Raw genomic sequence first — 20156 nt, 5'->3', positions numbered from 1 at the left:
TCCCCTGCCTCTGCTGATATGCTCATGGTCAACCTCCCACATAGTTCCATCCTCATGTCTAAATATAAATCTGTGCTTGGCTTTTAATGAACCGCAGCACAACAAAGGCCAGGCGTGCCATCCAGCCTGAAAGGGAGACACTCTGCAGCCAGTGAGCTGGGAAGGGAAGGGCCAGCCTGGCCCTGGGGAGGATAAAACCCATCGATGGGACCTGGGTGGTAACCCAACCCCCTCCTCGTACACGCACACGCATGCACATGCACGTGCACACCAAAAATGTTTGACCCAGTGCCAGCCTCAGCCCTAAAACCCCCCAAACTCTCTTTCCATTTAAGTGCTAATTCGTAACAATGCCATATCCGATGGCTCTAAAATAGCTGGGTGAATGTTTTGTCCTTTTATAGCAGCGGCCCTATTGTAAGCTCCGGCATGTGACAGGTCTGAGAGTGACACAATGTGTGACTTCAAGAGACTGGACAGGAATAAAGACCTGTGTGTGCTGGTGATCTATCCTGCAGCAGCCACCTCTTTCCTGTCTGTCTGTCTGTCTCCTTCTCTCCCTTTCCAAAGCAGCCCACCAGCAAACCAACATGCCTCCAAAGAAGCCCGAACCTAAGAAGGCTGAACCTAAGAAGGAAGAACCCAAGCCAGCACCTAAACCAGCAGAACCAGAACCCAAAAAAGAAGTTGAATTTAACCCAGCTTCTATCAAAGTACGTATCTTTTAACCTGGCATGGGAGGTGCCAGGCTGACGGGGCTCGGGTTGGTGGTGGTTCTGGTGACGGTGTATTCAATGCTGTGAGATGACATTGTCCCAAAGTAGCTCTTGGTTTTGAGCAGAAGTTGAGCAGCAAAGGCATTTGCCACAGGCAGAGTAAGAGTGGGAGCAAAGTCACTGGGGACTCTGCTAAACAGAGAAGATAAAAGCTGAATCCTATTTTATCTGAGGATGTTCAGACCTGTTTGTCCCCTCTTATCCCCCAAGTAGCAAACTTTCTCTCACGCAAGCTTCGCTGACCTCAGTGGGAAAGTTATTGCTCCTCTGCAGGCGATATTGCAGGTAGAAGCCAGGAAGGCTTGACCGTACTCAGGGCTGACCACGGGCTAACCAACAGCCAAGGCTAGACTGTAGGTTTGGAGGGGGCTCGCACCATGGGTTGAATTCATTTCTCTCTGCTGGGAATGCATCACTTCAGTAGACATCACCAGCCTGGGACTTCCTTAAAGTGAGCCAGTGACATGTCCTGTGGTTTTCCAAAAAAGCCCAGCTGAACGGCAAAGGAACTATGTGCTTATATGTGTGTCTTGGAAGGCAGGGAGAAACTTGGGCAAAAATCCAGATCTCCTGAATGACCTGCTGCTTTCAGGTTCTACCCCAAGGATTCCTCCAAAGGGCATGAGCCTTCCCTTCCTCCTTCTCCTTTAGAGAAGTCTCTGCTGGAAAGAGTCACTGCTAATCTCAGAAGAGTTTGCTGAAGTCTTTCCCAAATGTGTAAGGACAAGATTATGTTCCCAAGGCCATTTCAGAAATTGGTTTTGAGAGAATTTGGGGTCACTACTCTAATCCTGAGCTGCTTAATTGGCATCACATCGCCCTTTCAGTGAATAACCTCATTGACAGGAAACTGCCAGTGTCTAGGAAACACTCAAGGTTTTAAAGCCGTGAAGTAGGTGATTTGAGTGAAATGATGTGCTTTTCTTCCATGGCAATTGGCCCTTCAGCAGATTTTTTCTTTTATTTCAAAAGAAATTTCTCTCAGAGAATGATAAGAAGAAGGAAATTATATATTCCTGTGGAAATGACCATGAAATGGACTATCAAAGAGTGACCTCTTGACTTAGAAAAATGCAATAAGCAGATAAAGGTCTCAAAATGACTAGTTCCCCTTTGCTCCCTATGCACCACATGCATTCACAAGCAATGTCAGAGACCCCTGCACACGTCATTAGGAACAGCTTTCCCATATTGCTTGCACAGTAAATACCCCAAGATGGAGAGACATCGCAGGATATAGCAGGAGTTATTTGCAAGGCATTGTCCTCTGGGAATTCTCCTTTGGGAAAAGGCATTGCCCTTGGGGAAAAAAAGAGGAGCTTTGCAGCATCTTTTCTTTCTCATGGGGATTTGGGACAGGCAATGACTGGGCGTAAATCAGCATTAATTTGTTGATTAGTTTAAAGCAGCCTGATTCTTTCCTGTTTCTTGCAAGAAACTGGGTGACCAACAGAGGAGTCCTGGTGATCACCTGCATTTATGGTGAGCCAGAGGACAGGAGACCAGACTAGATAATGCCGAAGAAGAAAACGGACAGAGCTCCACTGCCATCCATGGCACCAGCCTCTCAGAGTGAGATGAGGGAGGAATGTCTCTGGGACCCTCTCTTGTTAGCTGAAAAGAGAAAGTTTCTCCCTCAGGAAAACATAGAAACTATGTGAGAAAGGGAATATGTTACTCTCTCTCCAGCATGTCTCCTAAGCATTCCGCTATGGGTCTCATGGGTAGCTTGTAAATCACAGGCTGCTGAAACCTTTTGCTTCTTCCACGTGGAGCTGACTCCTGCAGCTGGGGATTTCCAACAAAGCAAGCACTGAAAGTGAATTAATTCTTCCTTGAATCATAAAGACCTTGAAAATCTTTAGGTTTAAATACTGGTGAAAAAAGCACAATCATTTGTAACTATATCAAGAAGAAGTTGAATTACAAGGAGTTTGGTTTTGGGCTAGTTTTTAAAGCAAGGGACACCAGAGTTAGTGCTGTGCTCTGAAATGACCTTCCACTGTGACCTTGGGCAAGCAGTATCTGGTGGGATCCAGCACTCTGCTAACATCTCTGTGCTTAACATTCCTGCACCGTAAAAGGAGGAGGGGGCGATTGCAATAACTTCTCTCTGAGGGCACAGACAGCTTCAGCCAGGATACCATGACCTTGTGGTAATAATCAGCTGGGATACTATGACATTGTGGTATGAAGGGCAGCTAAGTCCAGTAGAGAGAGGAGTTGTGATTTAAAAAACCCCAAACCCCAGACTGGTACTGCTCAAAAAACAGACAAGCATCTTTGTAGTCAATGCAATTTCAAGATCACCAAATACATTTCAATCCAAATAACATTTGAAACCAATTAATTTCTGCTGTCTTTTTTAAATTTTATTTTAAACTTACCCTGCACACTCATTTTTGCAAATTCTTATTTTTCCTTCCAGTGCAATGTGCAGTTACCGACTCTTATCCTGTTTTTTAAAGTGCTGAAAAATACATATTGAGTTCCTAAAAAATAAGTAAATCCAGTACTCCCGTGATAACATCCCTTAATATTCTCAGAGAATATTCCATTATCTATTACATACCAAATTGGTCTGGGGAAAGCATTGGTAGATGCATGGTTTGAGCCTGGGCTATTCTTTTTTTTTTTTTTTTTTTTTCAAAATTCATAGCAAAGGGAGAAGATATTCTCTAGGGAAGTTTTCCTGGGAATTTTACAATTAAATGTTTTTCATCAAAAATGCTTTTGTCAAAATTGAAGCTGTTTGTGCACAGGGGCTGGGTCTGGCAAATATACTGCTTCCTGCTTCATAAACCTAGCTCTGGTGGAGCTCAGGCCATCTGGTGTAGATCAGAATACCTCCCTAGATCATTGTACAGCATTTGAAAAAAATGCTTTAATGAGTTTTGAAATTCTCCAAACATCCCATTTCTGCATTCCAGGATGAAACTGGCTCTTATTTTCAGGCAGAAGATAATCTGTGGTTAAAAAAAGGCGAGGAAAACAACCTTGTATCAAAACAAAATGTCATAAATTATCAAAAAGCATCTTTTGATGGGAATGTCTCAAACTATCAATATTTATTCTCAGTCCTTATTGCACAACTTTGTATTTGGAATTTTTAAACTTTATTTTAGAGACTAAAAGGTCTCAAAACTGAAATATTTCTGTGGTGGAGGAAAGTACTTCTTGTTTCAATTTTCCTGACTGTTACAGTCTGCTGTCATGATAATGGTCCAAGAGCCTTATTTTGCACTCCAGAATCACATTAGATTTTCCCATTGCCTTTCTCTTGCTGCTTCATGGCCTCAGTCTGTATTAGGGTCTCTACTGGGATGTCAGTTACAGTGGCCTAAATGTGAGATACGTCCCCTTAAGTAAATGCAATTATTCTAAAGTTTTAATGTTATTCGCGTATCACAGATTCCTGCAGGGTTTGATCCAATACTGAAAAATTTTCTGAGTGCATTGGGTGCGATTGAGTGTTGTTTGCAACTCACAGAAAAGAAGTTTGGGGTCTGTTTGTTTGTTTGTTTTTCTGTAAGAGTTTCTCTGAGTCTGCAAGGAAGTCTTTTTCAAGACAGTGTTTCTCTAGAATGGCCCCTGAACTTCTTTACTTTGGGGAACAAATTGTCCTGAAGAGATTTTGTAGCAAGAAGATCGTCTTTTCCATCTATCTAATTCATTCCCACCTGAACGCTGTCTTTTAGCGGGGGGGGCACATTTTGCCAGAAATATATTCTGCTCTCCCGAAAGGCTGATGCAAAACAGGATTCGTCTTTTATTGTAATGGACACAGAAAGTGGGCTTGGCTCATCTAGCTTTAACCATTGGAAAGCTGATCATTGACCTTAAACAGATCATCTATAACCAGCAGAGAGAAACTCTCTGGAGGTTTGCCCCTTGCATCACCTATATCGGGATGGACTGAATCACCCTGGGGAGACGCTGTTGATAGAGGGAGATGAGACAGGTATTTGGGTGCCAACATTTCAGCAGCTAAAATTAGCTGAGATGGGGTCTGCTCAAAGCCCGGTGAGTCCTGGGTATTAAAAGGCCATGCAGAGACAGCTGGTGTGTGTGAGGATCTGGAAAGGACACGGCTTACCATATAGAGTTATCCTCAATAACCACATTTTCCCTTGTCATCACTCGATATGCTTATTGTAGCAGCATGCAGTAATACAGGTGCCTGGGGAAAAAACAGTCATCGTTTATTTTCGTGGAGTACTGTGATCTTGGAGCCATGTGAAACCTGTTCTCCCTGAAAAGCCCTGCAGGCTTCTGAACATCTGCAGGGATACTAAAAAATAAAAACCCCTTCCCTTTTTCTGCCAGAAAAGATGTAAGAGCATCCGGGATGGGAGCAGCCACGAGGGCAATATGATGGCATCGTGCAGCACCAGGAAGGATGAGACCCTGCCGGACTCAGCTGCTCAGCTCCAAAGCACCGAGCGCGCTGCAGTGCGATGGCAGGGTTGCAGCCGGGCAGACGTGCAGGGGAGCTCGTGCGAGCCTTGGCCGCCGTGTGAAGGAGGGCTGAGCGGAGGTTGGGGTGGCTGCAGTCTGGAGGAAGGGAAGCAAAGTGCTCTTGGGGGAGAGGGACTGGTTTTCACGGGGAAAAATCCCATTTTGACAACAAATGCAGGTTTTGGTGCCTTACTGAAGAATTTATTCTGGGCTGAAGTGACTGAAATGATTATTTCAGAGTGAGCTTGGACGTGGGAGAAATGCATATGAGTTAACAGCGGACATACCTGTGAGAAGGGTTTGGATGAGGGAATGAAAAAGCAGTTACTTTGTGGATAACAAGGATTTTTTTTGTTGGGTAAATGTGCTGCATTAGTGTGCATGAAAGGAAAAAAAATGCTCTGTTAAACATGTGGCTGTATTAAAGAAATTCAGTTTATGGGAGTAACGAATGTGTGTACAAGAGAGGGTGAAGCAGCATGTGATGCCTTTGTGCCTTTGTGTGTGAGACAGAGGTTTTGTAGTCACGTTTTTAGGAGTTTGTGTGTGCAGTCAGTAGCCATGGGGTGTGTGCCCTGGTTTGTTGAAGTTTTGGAGCTGCATGGGAAGTTTTGAATGTACTTCTTATTTGGAGAGAGGAATTTAGCTACATCCCTGAATTCTGTAAGAAGAGAGGGGGGAGTTGTGTAGGCGTGAAGGGTTTTGTAGGCAAAAAGGCTTCTTTGTGAATAAGGAAGTTGAGGTATTGGCCCACTTGAGAGAGATTTTGAGTGTGCAAAAGAAATATTTTATCTGGATGTGTGAGGGAACCAGAGTATGAACTCATGGGCACGCATCTCTTCTGGCGTGGGAGGCTCAGAAGCGGATCACCTTGTAGCTGGCTGGTGGCAGGACCGTAAGGTCCTTGGCAGCATAGACCCGTGGAAAGCATGATACAACACGGGCTGCATCAGAAAGAGGGAGGCTTTTCTTGCCAGAAAAAGCCATTTCCTGGGCCAAGGTTAGGACATCCCAGCGTGGGCGTGATTTGAATCTCAGCATATTGAAGAACCCTTTCCCTCTGGTGCAGAGACAACAGGAGCAGGTGTCTTCAAAGCCGTTCACCAACCTGTTTTCACCCCTGCTTTGCACCAGGAAAGCACAGCTCTGTCAACAGCGCACCAGGCAGATGGCAGTGCAGAGCTGTCCTGAGCCACACGCACAGGGCAGCACAGTACTCAGTGTGGGGACCATTTCTTTGAGTCTCTGAGTAGGTGATGTCCTGGGACATACTAAAGGCATCCAACTACTAAGGGCTTGTCTGATTCAAAGAAAGCCTGTTTGGATATCCCATGCAGTGTATGCATATCATATCCAGCTTGCAAGGAGAATTCATGTTATGTTCTAGTAAGATATGGGGGGGCAATGCAGGTCTTTGCCCACTTTGAAACCTGTCAGAATGTTAGATCTCGTTGAGAGTTTGGCCAAGCCTTCCTTGAGAATGATGTGGGACACCTCTTTACACGTGTATGCCTGAGCCTCCAAGACCAGGCATCCAGACAGCTGAAGGTGGCCACCATATGCGTTCAGCCTCCCAACACCCTCTCATCTTTCTCTCTCCAACCTATTTTTTCCCTGGGTTTCATTCCGTCCAGGTGCTACACATTTCCATTGTCATCACCATTATTATTATTGGCCTGCAGTGTATCGCAGTAGAAACAGCTTGAGAGAGCAATTTCCCTCCTCCGCTCACATATTTGCAGGTTTCTGAAGTGGGCAGACACCTGCCAGGCTAAACCAAGCCCATGCTGGGCCTCTTTCTCTCTTAGCGGTTTCTTCCCGAGCCTTTCAAGCACAGAGAAATTTGAGTAGTGAGGCTTGAGGAGGCCCCAGGCAAAACTGACTGAAAGTTTAGAGAAGACGAGAGACCCCATTGCAAGCTGGTGGGATTCAGTAGGAAATGTTTCCTTCTGAGTTTTAAGGAATTTGCCTCCGACTCACCGTTCTTGCTACGGACAAGTGCTCTGGCAAGGTGTGAGAACTTCCGTAAGCTTATTGTGATTTATTTTTAATTTAGCGTGTGACGAATGCCTCTTAGGCGTGTGCTCAAAAGTTGCATCGATCTGACAAAATATCTCCAGATGCATCGTGACAACTCCCTTTTCAGCATAGTAATGGTACAAACCCCTGTAACTCCAGAGGAAGATTTCAGATGCCATCTAATTTAAATACCGGATATCTTTCTTAGTGTGGGATGAATCTTTATTTGAAAGTAGAAAAAGCCCAGCCTGGCTTCTAGGTAGGGAACCTAAATGTTTAGCTTAGCTGAGATGTCTGTCTCAGGTTGCTATAGTGAAGAAAGAGGAGCTCCACCCTGAAACCTTTGGCTGCACAGGTTCGAGTTACTATCTCAAGCACAGGGTGTTAGTCGACAATCCATGTAAGGGCAGAAAGTCACTGGAGGCTTGGATTGCATTGTTAAAAACCTTCCACAACTGGTTAACATGTGACCCACTGCCCTCTTGCACTAGAAAGATAATTAACCAAAATGCCCTGATACCCTCGCTGTGGGCACAGGAGAAGAACTAGAAAAGAATGAAACAGGAGAAATTCTATTCCATTGGAATAACCAGGATAACCAGGGTCCTCTGCCCTGCTCAGCCTACACCAGGCAGAAACATGAGGATGAGTGAAGAAGGCCAAAGGCTCCTGCATGCTCCAGTAGCATTTCATGTCACTGAGTGTGGTGAGTACTTGTTTTGGAGAGCTTACAATCACCTAATTGTGATTACCTAATTACCTAACCTGACATCCTATATGCAGATTTTGACCCAGACGAGCTCTACTGAGCCCGAAGATTGTGGTTAGAAAAAAGCATTTTGGGCCAAATTAGAAAGAAAAAAAGGAAGGAAAAAAATGGAATTCATCTGCTCTATTTCAGGCATCTACAAGTTAGATATTCAAGGCTGAGCTAATCTCTTCAGGCTCCCGTTACAGTTGCTAAAGAGACACAGGCACTTTCAGAAGTTCCATTATTTCACCTGAAGACGAGCGTTTAAGGTAGATCGAATAAAGCAGTGGTAGAATAGAGGGCCCACTGAAGAGCAGGGACACTCAAACCATGATCTGGACACAGTGAAGAGCTCTGGCATCTCACGTCTGTGCCTCAGCTAATGAGGACTGCAAATACCTGGTGCTCACCAGTAGAGAACTGCCAGAGCTGGGCTGTGCCTGGATGCAAGCCAGTAAAACTATCTGGTTTGTACGGTGCTGTATAGCTCCATTGGTTTGGATTTCTACCAGTCTGGGGACTTTTCCACCGTACAGACATTGGCTGCTGAATATTAGCAGTTCTGCTTGAGGCCCGACTCTAAAAGAAATGTTGGACCTACTCCAAAATCCTGTCTCTGGGCTGACCACGGAGCAGAGCCACAGGATCCTGAACCTGAGCAATCTTTATCGTGTCTGAAACAAAATCCTGCATCCTCCCTGTCTGTCATCCCCAAAAAACTGGAGGGAATCCAAATTCAGTAGCCTGCGGTCCTCAGAAAAACCCTGACTTGAGGATTTCAGGCCATGGTGGGCAGCAATAGCTTTGAGAGGGAGCTGGAAAAGGAGCATCTTTCTGGAGGGATCCCCCTCCAAATTCATGACAAAATCCAACGTAGCACTTTCCCTTTATACACGGTGTTTTCTCCCACCTCGTCTTGTGCCATCTGCACAGCAGGTGATGCAGAGGTGTGACGATACACACCTTACACACATACCAGTGGGAAGCTCAGCTGGAGGATGCTGTCAGGGCTGTCAGCAAGGTCTCTGTTCCTTCTCCAAAGCCTCCTCGCCTGTGAGAGGCTGTTGTATGCAACTACCTCAGGTATTTTCTCGGGAGTCAACGGCTGAGACACGTGGCCTCGCACATAAAATCAGGTGATGGTCGAGCTTATAAGCAATTTGCTTCAGTACTTCTGGATGGAACCCAGAGATAAGCGTAATTAAAATGCCATGTTGCCAGATCACACTTCTAAAGGCAGCTCTGCTCTTTTATGCTCTCCTTTATTTGTCACACACCGTGTCACCCTGGAAGCACAGGATGTTCCCAGACAGGCTGGGAACAGCTTTTAATAGTGGAGAAAGCACTTTTCTCCCTCTTGTCCCTTCCCTCAGGACAGATAGCCCCGGGCTGACATGAATTTAGCGGCTTGCTTGACAAAAATGAACCAGCACCTGAAAACGTAAAGGGTATTTCAGCCCTAGGAAACAACCTGCAGCCTTTGACCTGGTGAAATGTTTCATCAGAAGAGGGGATGTGGGATGACTCAAGTCCCTAGGGCTAGGGGATGACACCCAAGAGACGCAGACCAGGATGCAGAGTGGCAAAGAAATAGTAAGAAGTTGAGCAAGCACGCATTAAAACACAGCAAAAGGGTTTCTCTGTGGTATATTCCACTCATTCTTAGGGCCAAAACCAAACAGCACTGGAAACTGAAGCTTTCCAGATGAATTTTCTGGGCCAACGAAAAACTGGCTATCTTTGTATATCTCTCTTGTTCGCAGAGCTGGGTGACATTTCTCGTAAAAATACTTTTTGGGGAGACTTGAAAGGTGCAGTTTGATGATACCAGAATGGTTTGCAAATACACAGAGATTTTGCAAACAAGTTTCCAAAAAAAATCTGAAAAGGATAAAGAAAATTACCAGTTTCAACTTTTTTTTAGTTAATTCCCTGTTTAGGTTTTTTTTTTTGATCTGAAGCAGCTATTAATTTTGGAGGGTTCTTTCCTTCTTATATGAAAAAAAATACCCAGAAATTTTTAATGGTTGAAATTACTTCAGTTTGGGAAAAGAGAACATTTTGACCGATCTGGAACAATTTTTCTCCCTCATTTCCAACTAAAACTGTCATCAAGTAGAACACAAAACCCAAAGCTGTTTTCATTCTTAATCAAAATGACTTTTTCCACAAAAAAAATTTGGAAGTTTCTCAGTGGCACCCTAAAATACATAGTAGTATGATTTCTTTAAAAAAATTACTTTTCTGGGCAGTTTCCTCTTCCAAGTCTTTATTATGCAGCTGCCAAAAAATAACTTTTCTGCAATGTCTGATGTCTGTGGCACAGAGATGTACAAAACCAAACCTGTAAACAGCTCAGCTTGGTCTGAGGGAGGTAGAGATGAAAACCTGTCAAGTATCATATGCTCTTTTTGATTTGAAATAACTCAGGGTTGCAGCTTTCCTGAATCCTCAGACCTTGGAGCATTTAAAGCGAAATGTGCCGCTTTCTGAGTCTGTATTTGGCTTGCTGAGAGCCAGGAGTGCAGTGGGATTTTCTGAATGTGGTTTTCCTTAGTCTCTCATGGAAAGAAGATGATTTCTGTAAAGCGTCTTAAACACCATCAACTTTATTTCCCCAGTAGAGAAGAAAAAGCTGTGACACTGGCTAAACCCTGCCCAAGGGTAGCTCAGCTTTACCGAGTCATTTGAAATCATCAAAAGTAAGACTTTCTGCAAGCATGCCTAGGGCGTTTTTTCATCTGCCTCTACATTTCCCCTTGTACCCTGCATGTTTCACATCTTCATCTGTCCCCCCTGATATTTATACATCCCTCGTCTCTCTGCAGTGTTTCCCAGCCTGCTTTTCCCTGCTGCGTGGAGCACAGAAATGGTGCAAGCTGTACAAAGCAAAGAATTGTGCAAAAGCAAAGAGCTGGTCCGAAAGGGTTTGCACTGCTCTCAGCAGGGCGATTTCAGTGCAGTTATTATTTTCCCAGATCATTTTCTCTTCGCAGTTGTTATCTCAGACAAATTAGGACACAAGAGGTTGTTTATTTCTGCTTTGCCACCGAATAAACTTTGCAGATTTTTGAAAAGAGGGTCATGAGAGAATGACAAATAAGCCTGTTTTGACAGTTTCTGGGGTTTTCAAGTGGCTCTGCAGCAGGTCCTGACCTAGAAAGCCCTTATGGCAATACAACCTGCCATGGAAATTTATGTTCGGAGATCTCAGCCAACGTGTTCGCCTGTTTCTCCACCACGTGGGGTGGATGTGGCCTCCGTAGGCTTGCTTACATGCCTGCAGCCATGCATAAGGTAGATTTTATTTGATTTATAGATGGGGAAGTGAGCAACGTAACGGTATGGAGATCGTGGGCTATGGGTGTGTATACCTGAGGTGGGAAGCGAGCGAGAGCTCCTCAACCCACAGCCTTACCGTTGTCCCTCGAGCCAGTGCCTCCCAGCCTTGCCTTTTCCTTTTCCTCTCTCCAGTCTGCCCCTTGATGAGCAGGGAGTTATTAAAAGCACACTCTGGATATGGAGCAGCTCTGTAATAAGATCTGCATTTCTCACATAGCTGCTAAACCTCAATCAATATGGTTTTAATCGCCATTTGTGTAACGTGCAATAACTATTAAATTTAAATTAAATGCACAGCTCAGAGCATGCAGAAGGCCCTGGCCAAAGTGCTAACTTTTCCCAAGTTGCTGGAAAGCTGGACTGTAGAGACAGAGTATTTATTCCTCTCGTAAACCAGTTAAATCTTAACTCGGAGAAGGGGAAAAAATGTTGAGAGTAGCTATAGGAGGGATGGGGGTGGAGAGGAACAGCGGTTCTTAGTAGAAACAGAAACTTTGGGTTTCCCTTAACTTTTGCAAAGGCGTTAGTGTTCAGGCAGAGGTGTTTGGGTGCGCTTTCCCCCGGTGTCTGCGTTGACAGGATGGAAAAAGGCGCTAGCGGGTGTTCCCTGCGTGGAGCAGAGCCACACAGGTTGTTGAGTTGGATGGCGACGTGCCTCAGAGCCAGAGGATGATGTGCTGCCTTCCCTCCTGGTCCTGCACCCCATCCCTTCTCAAGGGCAGGCTGGTTGCCAAACTGCCACTAAGTCCTTGCCGTGCTGGCCCAGGGCAACGCCTCTCCGTGTGAAAAGTGTTCCCAAGTGGAAGAGCCCTTCAGCTTTGCTGTGCAAGCCTCAGCTGTGACCTTGGGAGCAGTCACCTTGCGTGAAGACCTATCTCCGCACCTACATGTTCCAGCAGCAAAATGGGGGGCAGTGATAATTATAGCTCTGAGGTGGGCTTTCCTGAAGGGTTTTGAGTTGAGTAGAGCTGATATAAATACCTAAAAGCTACTATGGAGCAGTTCCCCTTGGCAGCAGAAAAAGGCAGAGAGTATCTACACAGATTTTCAGGCAGAAGCGTGCAGCGGGTACCTGCTCTGGACTGGCCAAAAGTGGTAGTAACCAGTAAGCTCTGCACCAAGACCAGAGCATGGGAAGAGCTCCTGCTGCTGCTCTATGCCCATGGCTCCAGCTGATGAGACCTGTCCACCTCGTGGCACAGGCTCTGGGACATTGGATCCCAAATCACCCCAGCCTCTCCTGAAGCTGTAGTGGCTCTGAATGGCCTCAAACTATGGGGATTTCACGTTAGACTAACCGTGAGCTCCTCCATCTCTGTCTTCTTTCCTCCCCCAGCCCAAGGACTGATTTGTTTGCTTAGACTTTCTTGTAAGGTTTCCAAGTGGCAAAAAGATTGGTTAAAGCCCAGGCATTACGAAAAACAGCAACAACAAAGCAACGTTAAAGCATATTTCCTAACAATATTTCATATATATACAAAAGTATGTATAAAATTGTAATTTGCTGGCCAGTGTAAAGAAATGGAAAGAAATATGGGAAAGGAAATGGATGTAATACTAGCAGAGGGGCAATGCCAATATAATCTCCAGAATGTTGGGGTTTTTCCCTCCCAAGAAAATCTTCTTGAGTTTAATTTCGTGTCTCATTGTAAGCATACGTCTTACATGGCATTGTTCCCTCCCCTGTCCTATATCTGCAATCTGAATGCTAAAAAAGCAGACGGGCAGAGAGGAACTCACCAAACTTCCAACAGAAATCATCGTGCTATGCTCAGGGTATGTGGTCATCCTGCAGCCCAGCTCTCTTTGATGAGACAGCTGCTTCCAAGAATCCCAGGCATAGCCAGGGAAGCGCGTGTTGCTGCCACTAATAACAGGGATCAGGGTAGCTTTAGCGGCTTTTGCTCACGAATACTGTCCACGTCACGGACTGATTCCCAACAGGGAGTCAATCAGTGTAGCCCCCTCCAGCCACGCATGCTCCTGTGTTGATCTAGCCCAGCTGAATATCTGCATCCTTCTTTTCCAAAGATCTGTGCTCTAAGTCCAAAAGGTCCTGGCCTCTAGATTTAAAAAGATCAGTGCAGATTCGTACTTGTCCTTTATAAACCATCCTCTCTCACTTCTGGCTTCTCTGGCTGCCTTGGGGGTTAATGTGCATGTACAGTTGTCAATGTGAGTTGCGCATAGTATATATTTTAGGAAGAAATTCTTCCCCGTGGGGGCGGTGAGACACTGGCACAGGCTGCCCAGAGAAGCCGTGGCTGCCCCCTCCCTGGCAGTGCTCAAGGCCAGGCTGGATGGGGCTGGGAGCGACCTGGTCTGGTGGGAGGTGTCCCTGCTCATGGCAGGGGTCTTGGAACTAGATGGTCTTCGAAGGTCTCTCCCAACCCAAACTGAAGCCAAGAATACTTAATAACAACTAAGTGTTATTAAGCAGGTATTCTATAATTCTATATGACAGACATGGATAGATATATAAAAATATACAGTATTTGCATGTGTGCATAGACATGTATGTAGGAAAGAAACGTGAGTCTGCATTCTTGTGTATTCATGTGTAAATACGAGTCAATATACAGACATAGATGAGCAAACATTTGCACCCATTCATACCCCTATGAAGTTTTTCTTTATCCAAATGCCCAGTGCATGTGTAAGCACACACTGTACCCGCGCAAGGTACCTGGATGGGTGACCCGGGGACCAGTGCCCCCTTCCCAGCCCTCCAACAGGTGCAGGAGACCCTAACTCCCCAGCTCATCCTGTCGCGATCGCGCTGGGAAGGAAGGTGGCACTCAGCCTGCGACCTGGCCAGAGCCAACCCAGCCTTCAGCCTGCAAAAGCTGCTCTCCTCCAGCAAACTTGAGCATCCAAAGCCCAGAATAGAAACAGTGACACTCCATCGATTGTGTTTTCTGGGAAGCAGCGGAACATGGCAACCACCGGCCAGACGTGCTGAAAAATCTCCTGCAAGAAATCTGCTCCTGTGAAGAAAAACAATCCAGTTTATAACCCACCCAGTCTTAAAAAAAAAACAGCAATGGGGAGTAAGAAAATAAATGAAGCATCACTGAGAACGTGGCTATGGTTAAGAGCAGCCTGACAATAACTGCTGAGTGCTTGGGGGAAAAAAAAAAGAAAAAAAATGAAGAAAAAAAAGGGTAAAATGGTGGTAAGGATTATAGCTCAAACTTTTCAGTGTTTGTGGTTAGTGCTGACTAGTAGGTAACAGTCACTGCCTGAAGGGGGTAAAAATGTTCTCTCCTTGATTCAATGACTGGAAAAAGACATACACCCCCCTAAAATGCATCCCCCTCTGTCTTAGGAATTAAGTATCATGAAATGCCATGCTGCCTAGTCACAGCACTTTATAAACACGGCAACTGAATCTGCCTCCAGAAACTTGTTTTTCAGTGCCACCTTGCAGGTTCTGCTGCAAAGTCTGGAGAAAACCATCACGGGTCAGATCACTCGTTAATATGGTTGAGTTTGGGATATTGATATCGTTGGAAGCGGACTGAAAAAAACCCAAAACAAACCTCTGAAATGTCAGCTCCAGTTGTGGTTGTAGAAGATTTGGCTTCTTTCTACATAAATAAATAGACGACTAAATCAAGCAAAGGATCCCAGCAGGTTGAATGGAAAGGAAAAACTCATGGTGGCAGCAGGGAGAGGGAAAGGGTTTCTCCTTTTTTTCTTTTTTCCCACCACAATTTGAAATTTTGATAAAAGGGCAGGATTTAAAATTTCCCTCCTCTTGACCAACCTCCCAGCTGGGGCTCAGCTTTTCGGACTTGAGCTCCCTGGTGATGCTGGGGACAGGCAGGAACATCCAGTACCGCTGCGGTTACACAGCGAGATCGGAGCACGTTGTTTTTCAGCTCACGACGAATAACGTCCTGCTTCGGAAAAGAATTTTTTAAAAAAACAAACCAAAAACAACCCCCGGAGTATGAAGTATGGCAGACATTAACTTGTGCTCATGGATTTTTCTACCGGGAAGTTTTGGCCCCTTTGAAACTGGGGCTGGGTTATAGTGTGATTATTTTGGGAGCGGCATGTATGCTGCGCCTGCCAGCTTCGTGAAACAAAAGCAGAACTCTCCCCGTTGCCAGCACGTTATCGTGGTGACGCTTTGGCAGCTTAATCCTCCGTTGGTTTTTTTTTCATGACAGTTGCAGGGCAAAGGAGTGTGACATTTTAAAGGGGACCAGCTACTGTTTGAGTTTGCAGGAGCTGCAAGTGCACGAGGAGGGACTGGATTTGCTGGGGGCTGGTGATCGGCATCGTTCCATCCCTGGGAGGGCTTGGGGTGGTGATGACTGCAATGACAATGGTGGCCTTTAGGACAGAGTTGGGAGAGCGTGATGTTTGCTTCATGTCGCTGTGTGAACTCCACGGTGTGGGGTTATGTCAGGCTAAGTCTGGGAAAACCTTAATGTTTTCTACTCAGGGCACCGAAGTGCTTTTGTGTGTGTTGCTGGGCTGCAAAACAACATCAGAGTAGACCTTGGAGGAAGAAAAGCACGGTAGACGGTCATGGTGGCTGGTGCTGTTAGTGGAGGTATTTTGCCAAGGCACTTTGTTGCTTGGAGGGCCTTGCTGTGTACAAGCAAGAGCTTCAGCTTCCACATCCAGAAACGACTCCTTTGCTTCCAGGAGATTTTTGCTTTACAGATGACTTTCTGCTGCATCTTGCCTGAGATCCACCAAACTCATTTCGCTTAGGCCAACTAAATGCCTCACATGGTCTCATTCACTGCGAGCATGACTGACACGTCCATCAGCAGCCTAGAGGAGTTACGCAACTGTGTCATCTGAGAGCTGAATTAGTTCAGCAAAGGGTGGTTGTTTTTAGGCTTGGTGGGGGATTTAAAATATTAGAAGAAACCAGCTTGAATTTTCAGGAGGAGGTTTCAGCAACACAGAAAAAAAACCCACAAAAATTCTTTTTTGGCAATTCAAAATGGATGTGTTCAGCCCAAAAAGAATTGTTTTGGTAGGACTGGGAGTGATCTAATGTGGAGGAATGGGATTCTTAAGTCGATTCTATATTAAATATGCCATTTCAATATGAAAATATTGAATTTAAAATTTAAAAAAAAAGATAAGAAAAAGCTGCCAGTATTTACCAGACAAAACATTTGATTTCGGAAATGAAAGACAAAGGGAAAGGCTTTTATGTCAAAATAATAAGTGTAATAATAATAAAGTCTTATTTTTTTCTTGCTTTAAGCTGTTTACCAAATTAAATACAGAAGGGTTTCACTTTTCCTGGGCACTTTTCAACACATTATATCCACCAAATGTATTATCTGGTGACTAATTTCCCCCGAGCTCTTTGAGCCCGTCCATCTCAAGATGATCATATTGCAAGGTGCACAAGTGCGATGCTGTCTCACAATTACCTGTGCGATGGTGGAGTCCACCTGTCCCCATGCATGTGGGTTGAGAGATGGAACTTTTTTCCTTCTTAGCACCCACTTCCCAGGAGGTTTGAGGGCCTGAAACCCCCAGGATGTGTTGCAATGTGGTCCACAACTGCCAGATCCTTGGGGTTCTTCTCTCCTTCATCACAGACCCAAGCCAGAGCTAGTGTCTACCTCAAGCAGACAGTACAGGCAGCATCTGACCTCTCCTACACCCCAGGCTCCTGTCCAGGATATATCAGAGGGTATTTTTTAGGTTTTATAATTTCTTCCATGGTTGCAAACATCTGAGCAAACATCTGCTGGTGGGGCTGGTGAAGGGGGGGAGTTGCAGAGAAGCGGTAAGCCAGCCATCAATAAATGGTTGGAGACTCCAAACCGATGTTGCTACAGGGAGAACAGTCAGTCTACAAAGTGTTTTATATTTCTGGTGCTGGCTGTTGCCAGAAGCCGTCTCTGTTCTCCAAAGCGTCTGTGTCATTCTCCAGTCGAGGCTCTGGAATTTCCCTTTGCACTCTGGAAAGTTGTGGCAACACATTCCCCATCCAAGAAAGGGAGCTATCGATTCATAGGCTACTACCAGAGTTGGAAAAGCAGAGTGATTGAAAAGCACATTGTTCCTTCAACCCCAGAAGGTATTTACAAGAAAGCAAGAAGCAAGGGGATGTGAAAGCCTGCCAGGGGACTGCGACCCAGAGCTCTAGCTCAGGCTGAGGATGCAGAGCATCATCGTTGAAGGTGAAGGTGCTTTGAGTTGCCACGTGCTTGGACAAGCTTCCTGAGAAGTGCAAAGCTGAACCTGTGTGCTGTGGACACGTCAGGCCGTGGTTCCTCACTCAGTGGGGATTCCAAGCAAAACGGTGTGGTTGAGCAGAATTAGTCTGAGGTAATGAGGTTCAGGATTATGTTGTGTTTCTTTCTTTGTGGTAGCAACTTCGTGGATTCCCTGAATCTGTTTCTCAATCTGGCTGCACCACTGATCTCATGACTCTCCTCGGTCCTTCACCACCCTATGACCTTTAGTGCTATGCACCCACCTCAGCTCTCCCCCTCTCCAGCTCTGTATCCACTCGGGAGCATCCCATGGAGTGACCCTGAGACTCCAACCAGTGCTTCCTCATCTCAAACCAGACACTGCTCCTTCACACAAGGCTTTCGCATCCACTTCTTGAGGGACCAGGTGAATCAAAAGCCACAACATGGCAGATCTCATCCAGGCTTATTCCAAAATAAAATAGGGACATGGAAGCCATAAATTCTGATGAAGTTATAGCAGGAGCAGTGGTGACATAATGCTGTAATGCTTCAGCTCTTGGGAAACCCAGATAAAAGGAAGATTCAAGGTGACTGTCTTCCGGCGGAAAAGAATGCAGGCTGGAGAAAAAAGTGCTTGTATATTTTCTTATGTAGCAGCATCCTCTGCATGACCTTGACAAAGACTTTGCTTCATTTTCCTGATCTTGAAACACAACTCTTATTAATGAAAGTCTTCACCAATTCAGCTGAAAATAATGGTTGATTTCTATGTTCCCTTCACTTTCATTACCAGTATAGTTAAGCATTTTAAAAGGTCAACAATTCAGTTCTCTATCTGACTCCCAAACAATATATTTTCTGCCATTCCAAAATGATCTGTCATTTCAGTCCAACTTGAAATAATTTTTCTTCTGAAAACATTGTGGACCAAACATAAAACTGAAAACACAGAGCAGCAGTAGTTTTATGGTTGGGTTTCTATTCTGCAAAGATTTATGATATTTTAGCTGTTCCCCATGAAGACCAGATGGAGCATCTTGTACTGTCATGTGTCACAGCTCATACACTAATCCAGTGCCTGTATGTCGTACCGAGCCTTCCCTCCCATCGGACCATGAGCTGAGTCCTTAGGACATGAGGAAAGTCCGTAGGGCAGCCCTGGGAGCTAAATGTGGGTGTACCAAAAGAGTTGCAGAAGGCAGAGGAGGTGAGAGATCAGGAGAGACTATCAAACAGCAGTGAGAGATGGAGCTGTACGAGAGTTGACCATGTGTCAAGGTTTGCCCATGGGCAGCGGAGGAGTTTACGTACATCATAATTTCTCTGTGCAGAAAGTGATGGGAGAGGGGATGGTGTGGATGATGTGTATTAATAAGTTTAAAAAGATCTTAGTGGAAAATACCACACGCTTGTGAAATACAAATGTAACCTCAAAACCGCGATACTGATCTTGATGGCCTTCTGGGCCTCTTTCCATCTGCTCCATTTCTGCCTCCTAAATCAGCCTCCAAAGAGCACAATAAAAAAAAAACCCAGAACAACAGAACAAAACCAAACCCTTTCTCCTTCTCCAAAACTAGCCCTGCCATGTCTAAGTGAAAACCTTGCTGTTTGTATTAGGAGTCCTACAACACTATGAAACAAGAAGAATATCGTTTCTGTTCTGGAGAGGCTCCTTTCTTGCATTGTCTAAATGCTTCCCCCCGGATAACCTTTTGACTGCTAGTTAGCCACAGTTTTATTAATAGGACTTATTTCAGACTTAGTTATGTCTGACTTATCCTGCACAGTTATGTGCTTGATTGGAATACTGTGGGTTTATAAAAAAATTCCCTAAGATAGGGAGCTGTGAATGACGTTAACAGCACCAAGGGGTGCCTGCATCCTTCCTGGTGTCTCTGGGACAAAACCAACTTCACGCCATTGTTTAAGCAAAGAGGACAGCAGTGTTATGGCTACAGCTGATGCCACCAGTGACCGGGTGATGACCCCCTTAAACCAAGATTGCTAAAACAGCAGGGAAGCTGGCATAACTCTTCCCATTTGTTATGGAAAGGATTTAATTCAGGCATCTGGTGTCCTCAAAGGACGTGCAGCACAGCTCACACATCAGGGCAGGAGACAAGTGGAAAGAGATTAGCCATCAGCAGCTCTGTCTCTCACACAGCTTTGTACCAAATACCAGCACTGTGAGCCTCGGTGCTGTGGATGCTTGGCTTTCACAGGAATGTCCTTGCTTTAAAGCCTCAGTTGCTGACAGAAAAAAATGCCAGGGGAAACTCAATTCTTCTGAAGTGCCCATGTATTTCAAACAAACAAACAAACAACACCCCAAGGGAAATCATCCTTGTCTACTTGCAAGTAACTGGAGAATGTAAAGCCGTATCTGGGAAAGCAAATTCACATTAAGCCTGTGAGTAGGGTTTGCAGCATCCAGCTTTGGGCAACGAGGACTGCTCTGCTGGCTGAGCTCAGGGAGGTGTGGAGTGACGCTAGTGTGCAGCGGTGGTACAGGCAGGAGTGGGCCTGAGCATCAGAGACACCACTGGGGGCTTTCAAACCCTTGGATGCTCTTTGCAGCAGAGCTGTGAGGCAGAGCTGCCTCAGAGCATGGATACGGGG

General features: G+C 45.4%; 1 protein-coding gene across 1 annotated transcript in view; it reads left to right on the top strand.

The window, feature by feature from the left end:
* Positions 1–590: 590 nt before the first annotated feature.
* The window catches only part of MYL3 (myosin light chain 3), a 32024-nt gene continuing 12458 nt past the window's right edge, over positions 591–20156 (top strand). The window contains exon 1 of the mRNA XM_009958475.2: positions 591–713. Coding sequence (XP_009956777.1) covers positions 591–713 — 123 coding nt within the window. The remainder of the gene's footprint in view (positions 714–20156) is intronic.

Source organism: Leptosomus discolor, chromosome 6, assembly GCF_034619465.1.
Source record: "Leptosomus discolor isolate bLepDis1 chromosome 6, bLepDis1.hap2, whole genome shotgun sequence".
NCBI lineage: Eukaryota > Metazoa > Chordata > Aves > Leptosomiformes > Leptosomidae > Leptosomus > Leptosomus discolor.
The sequence above is the reverse complement of the archived record's forward strand: the minus strand, read 5'-3'. Positions and strand labels throughout refer to the sequence as shown.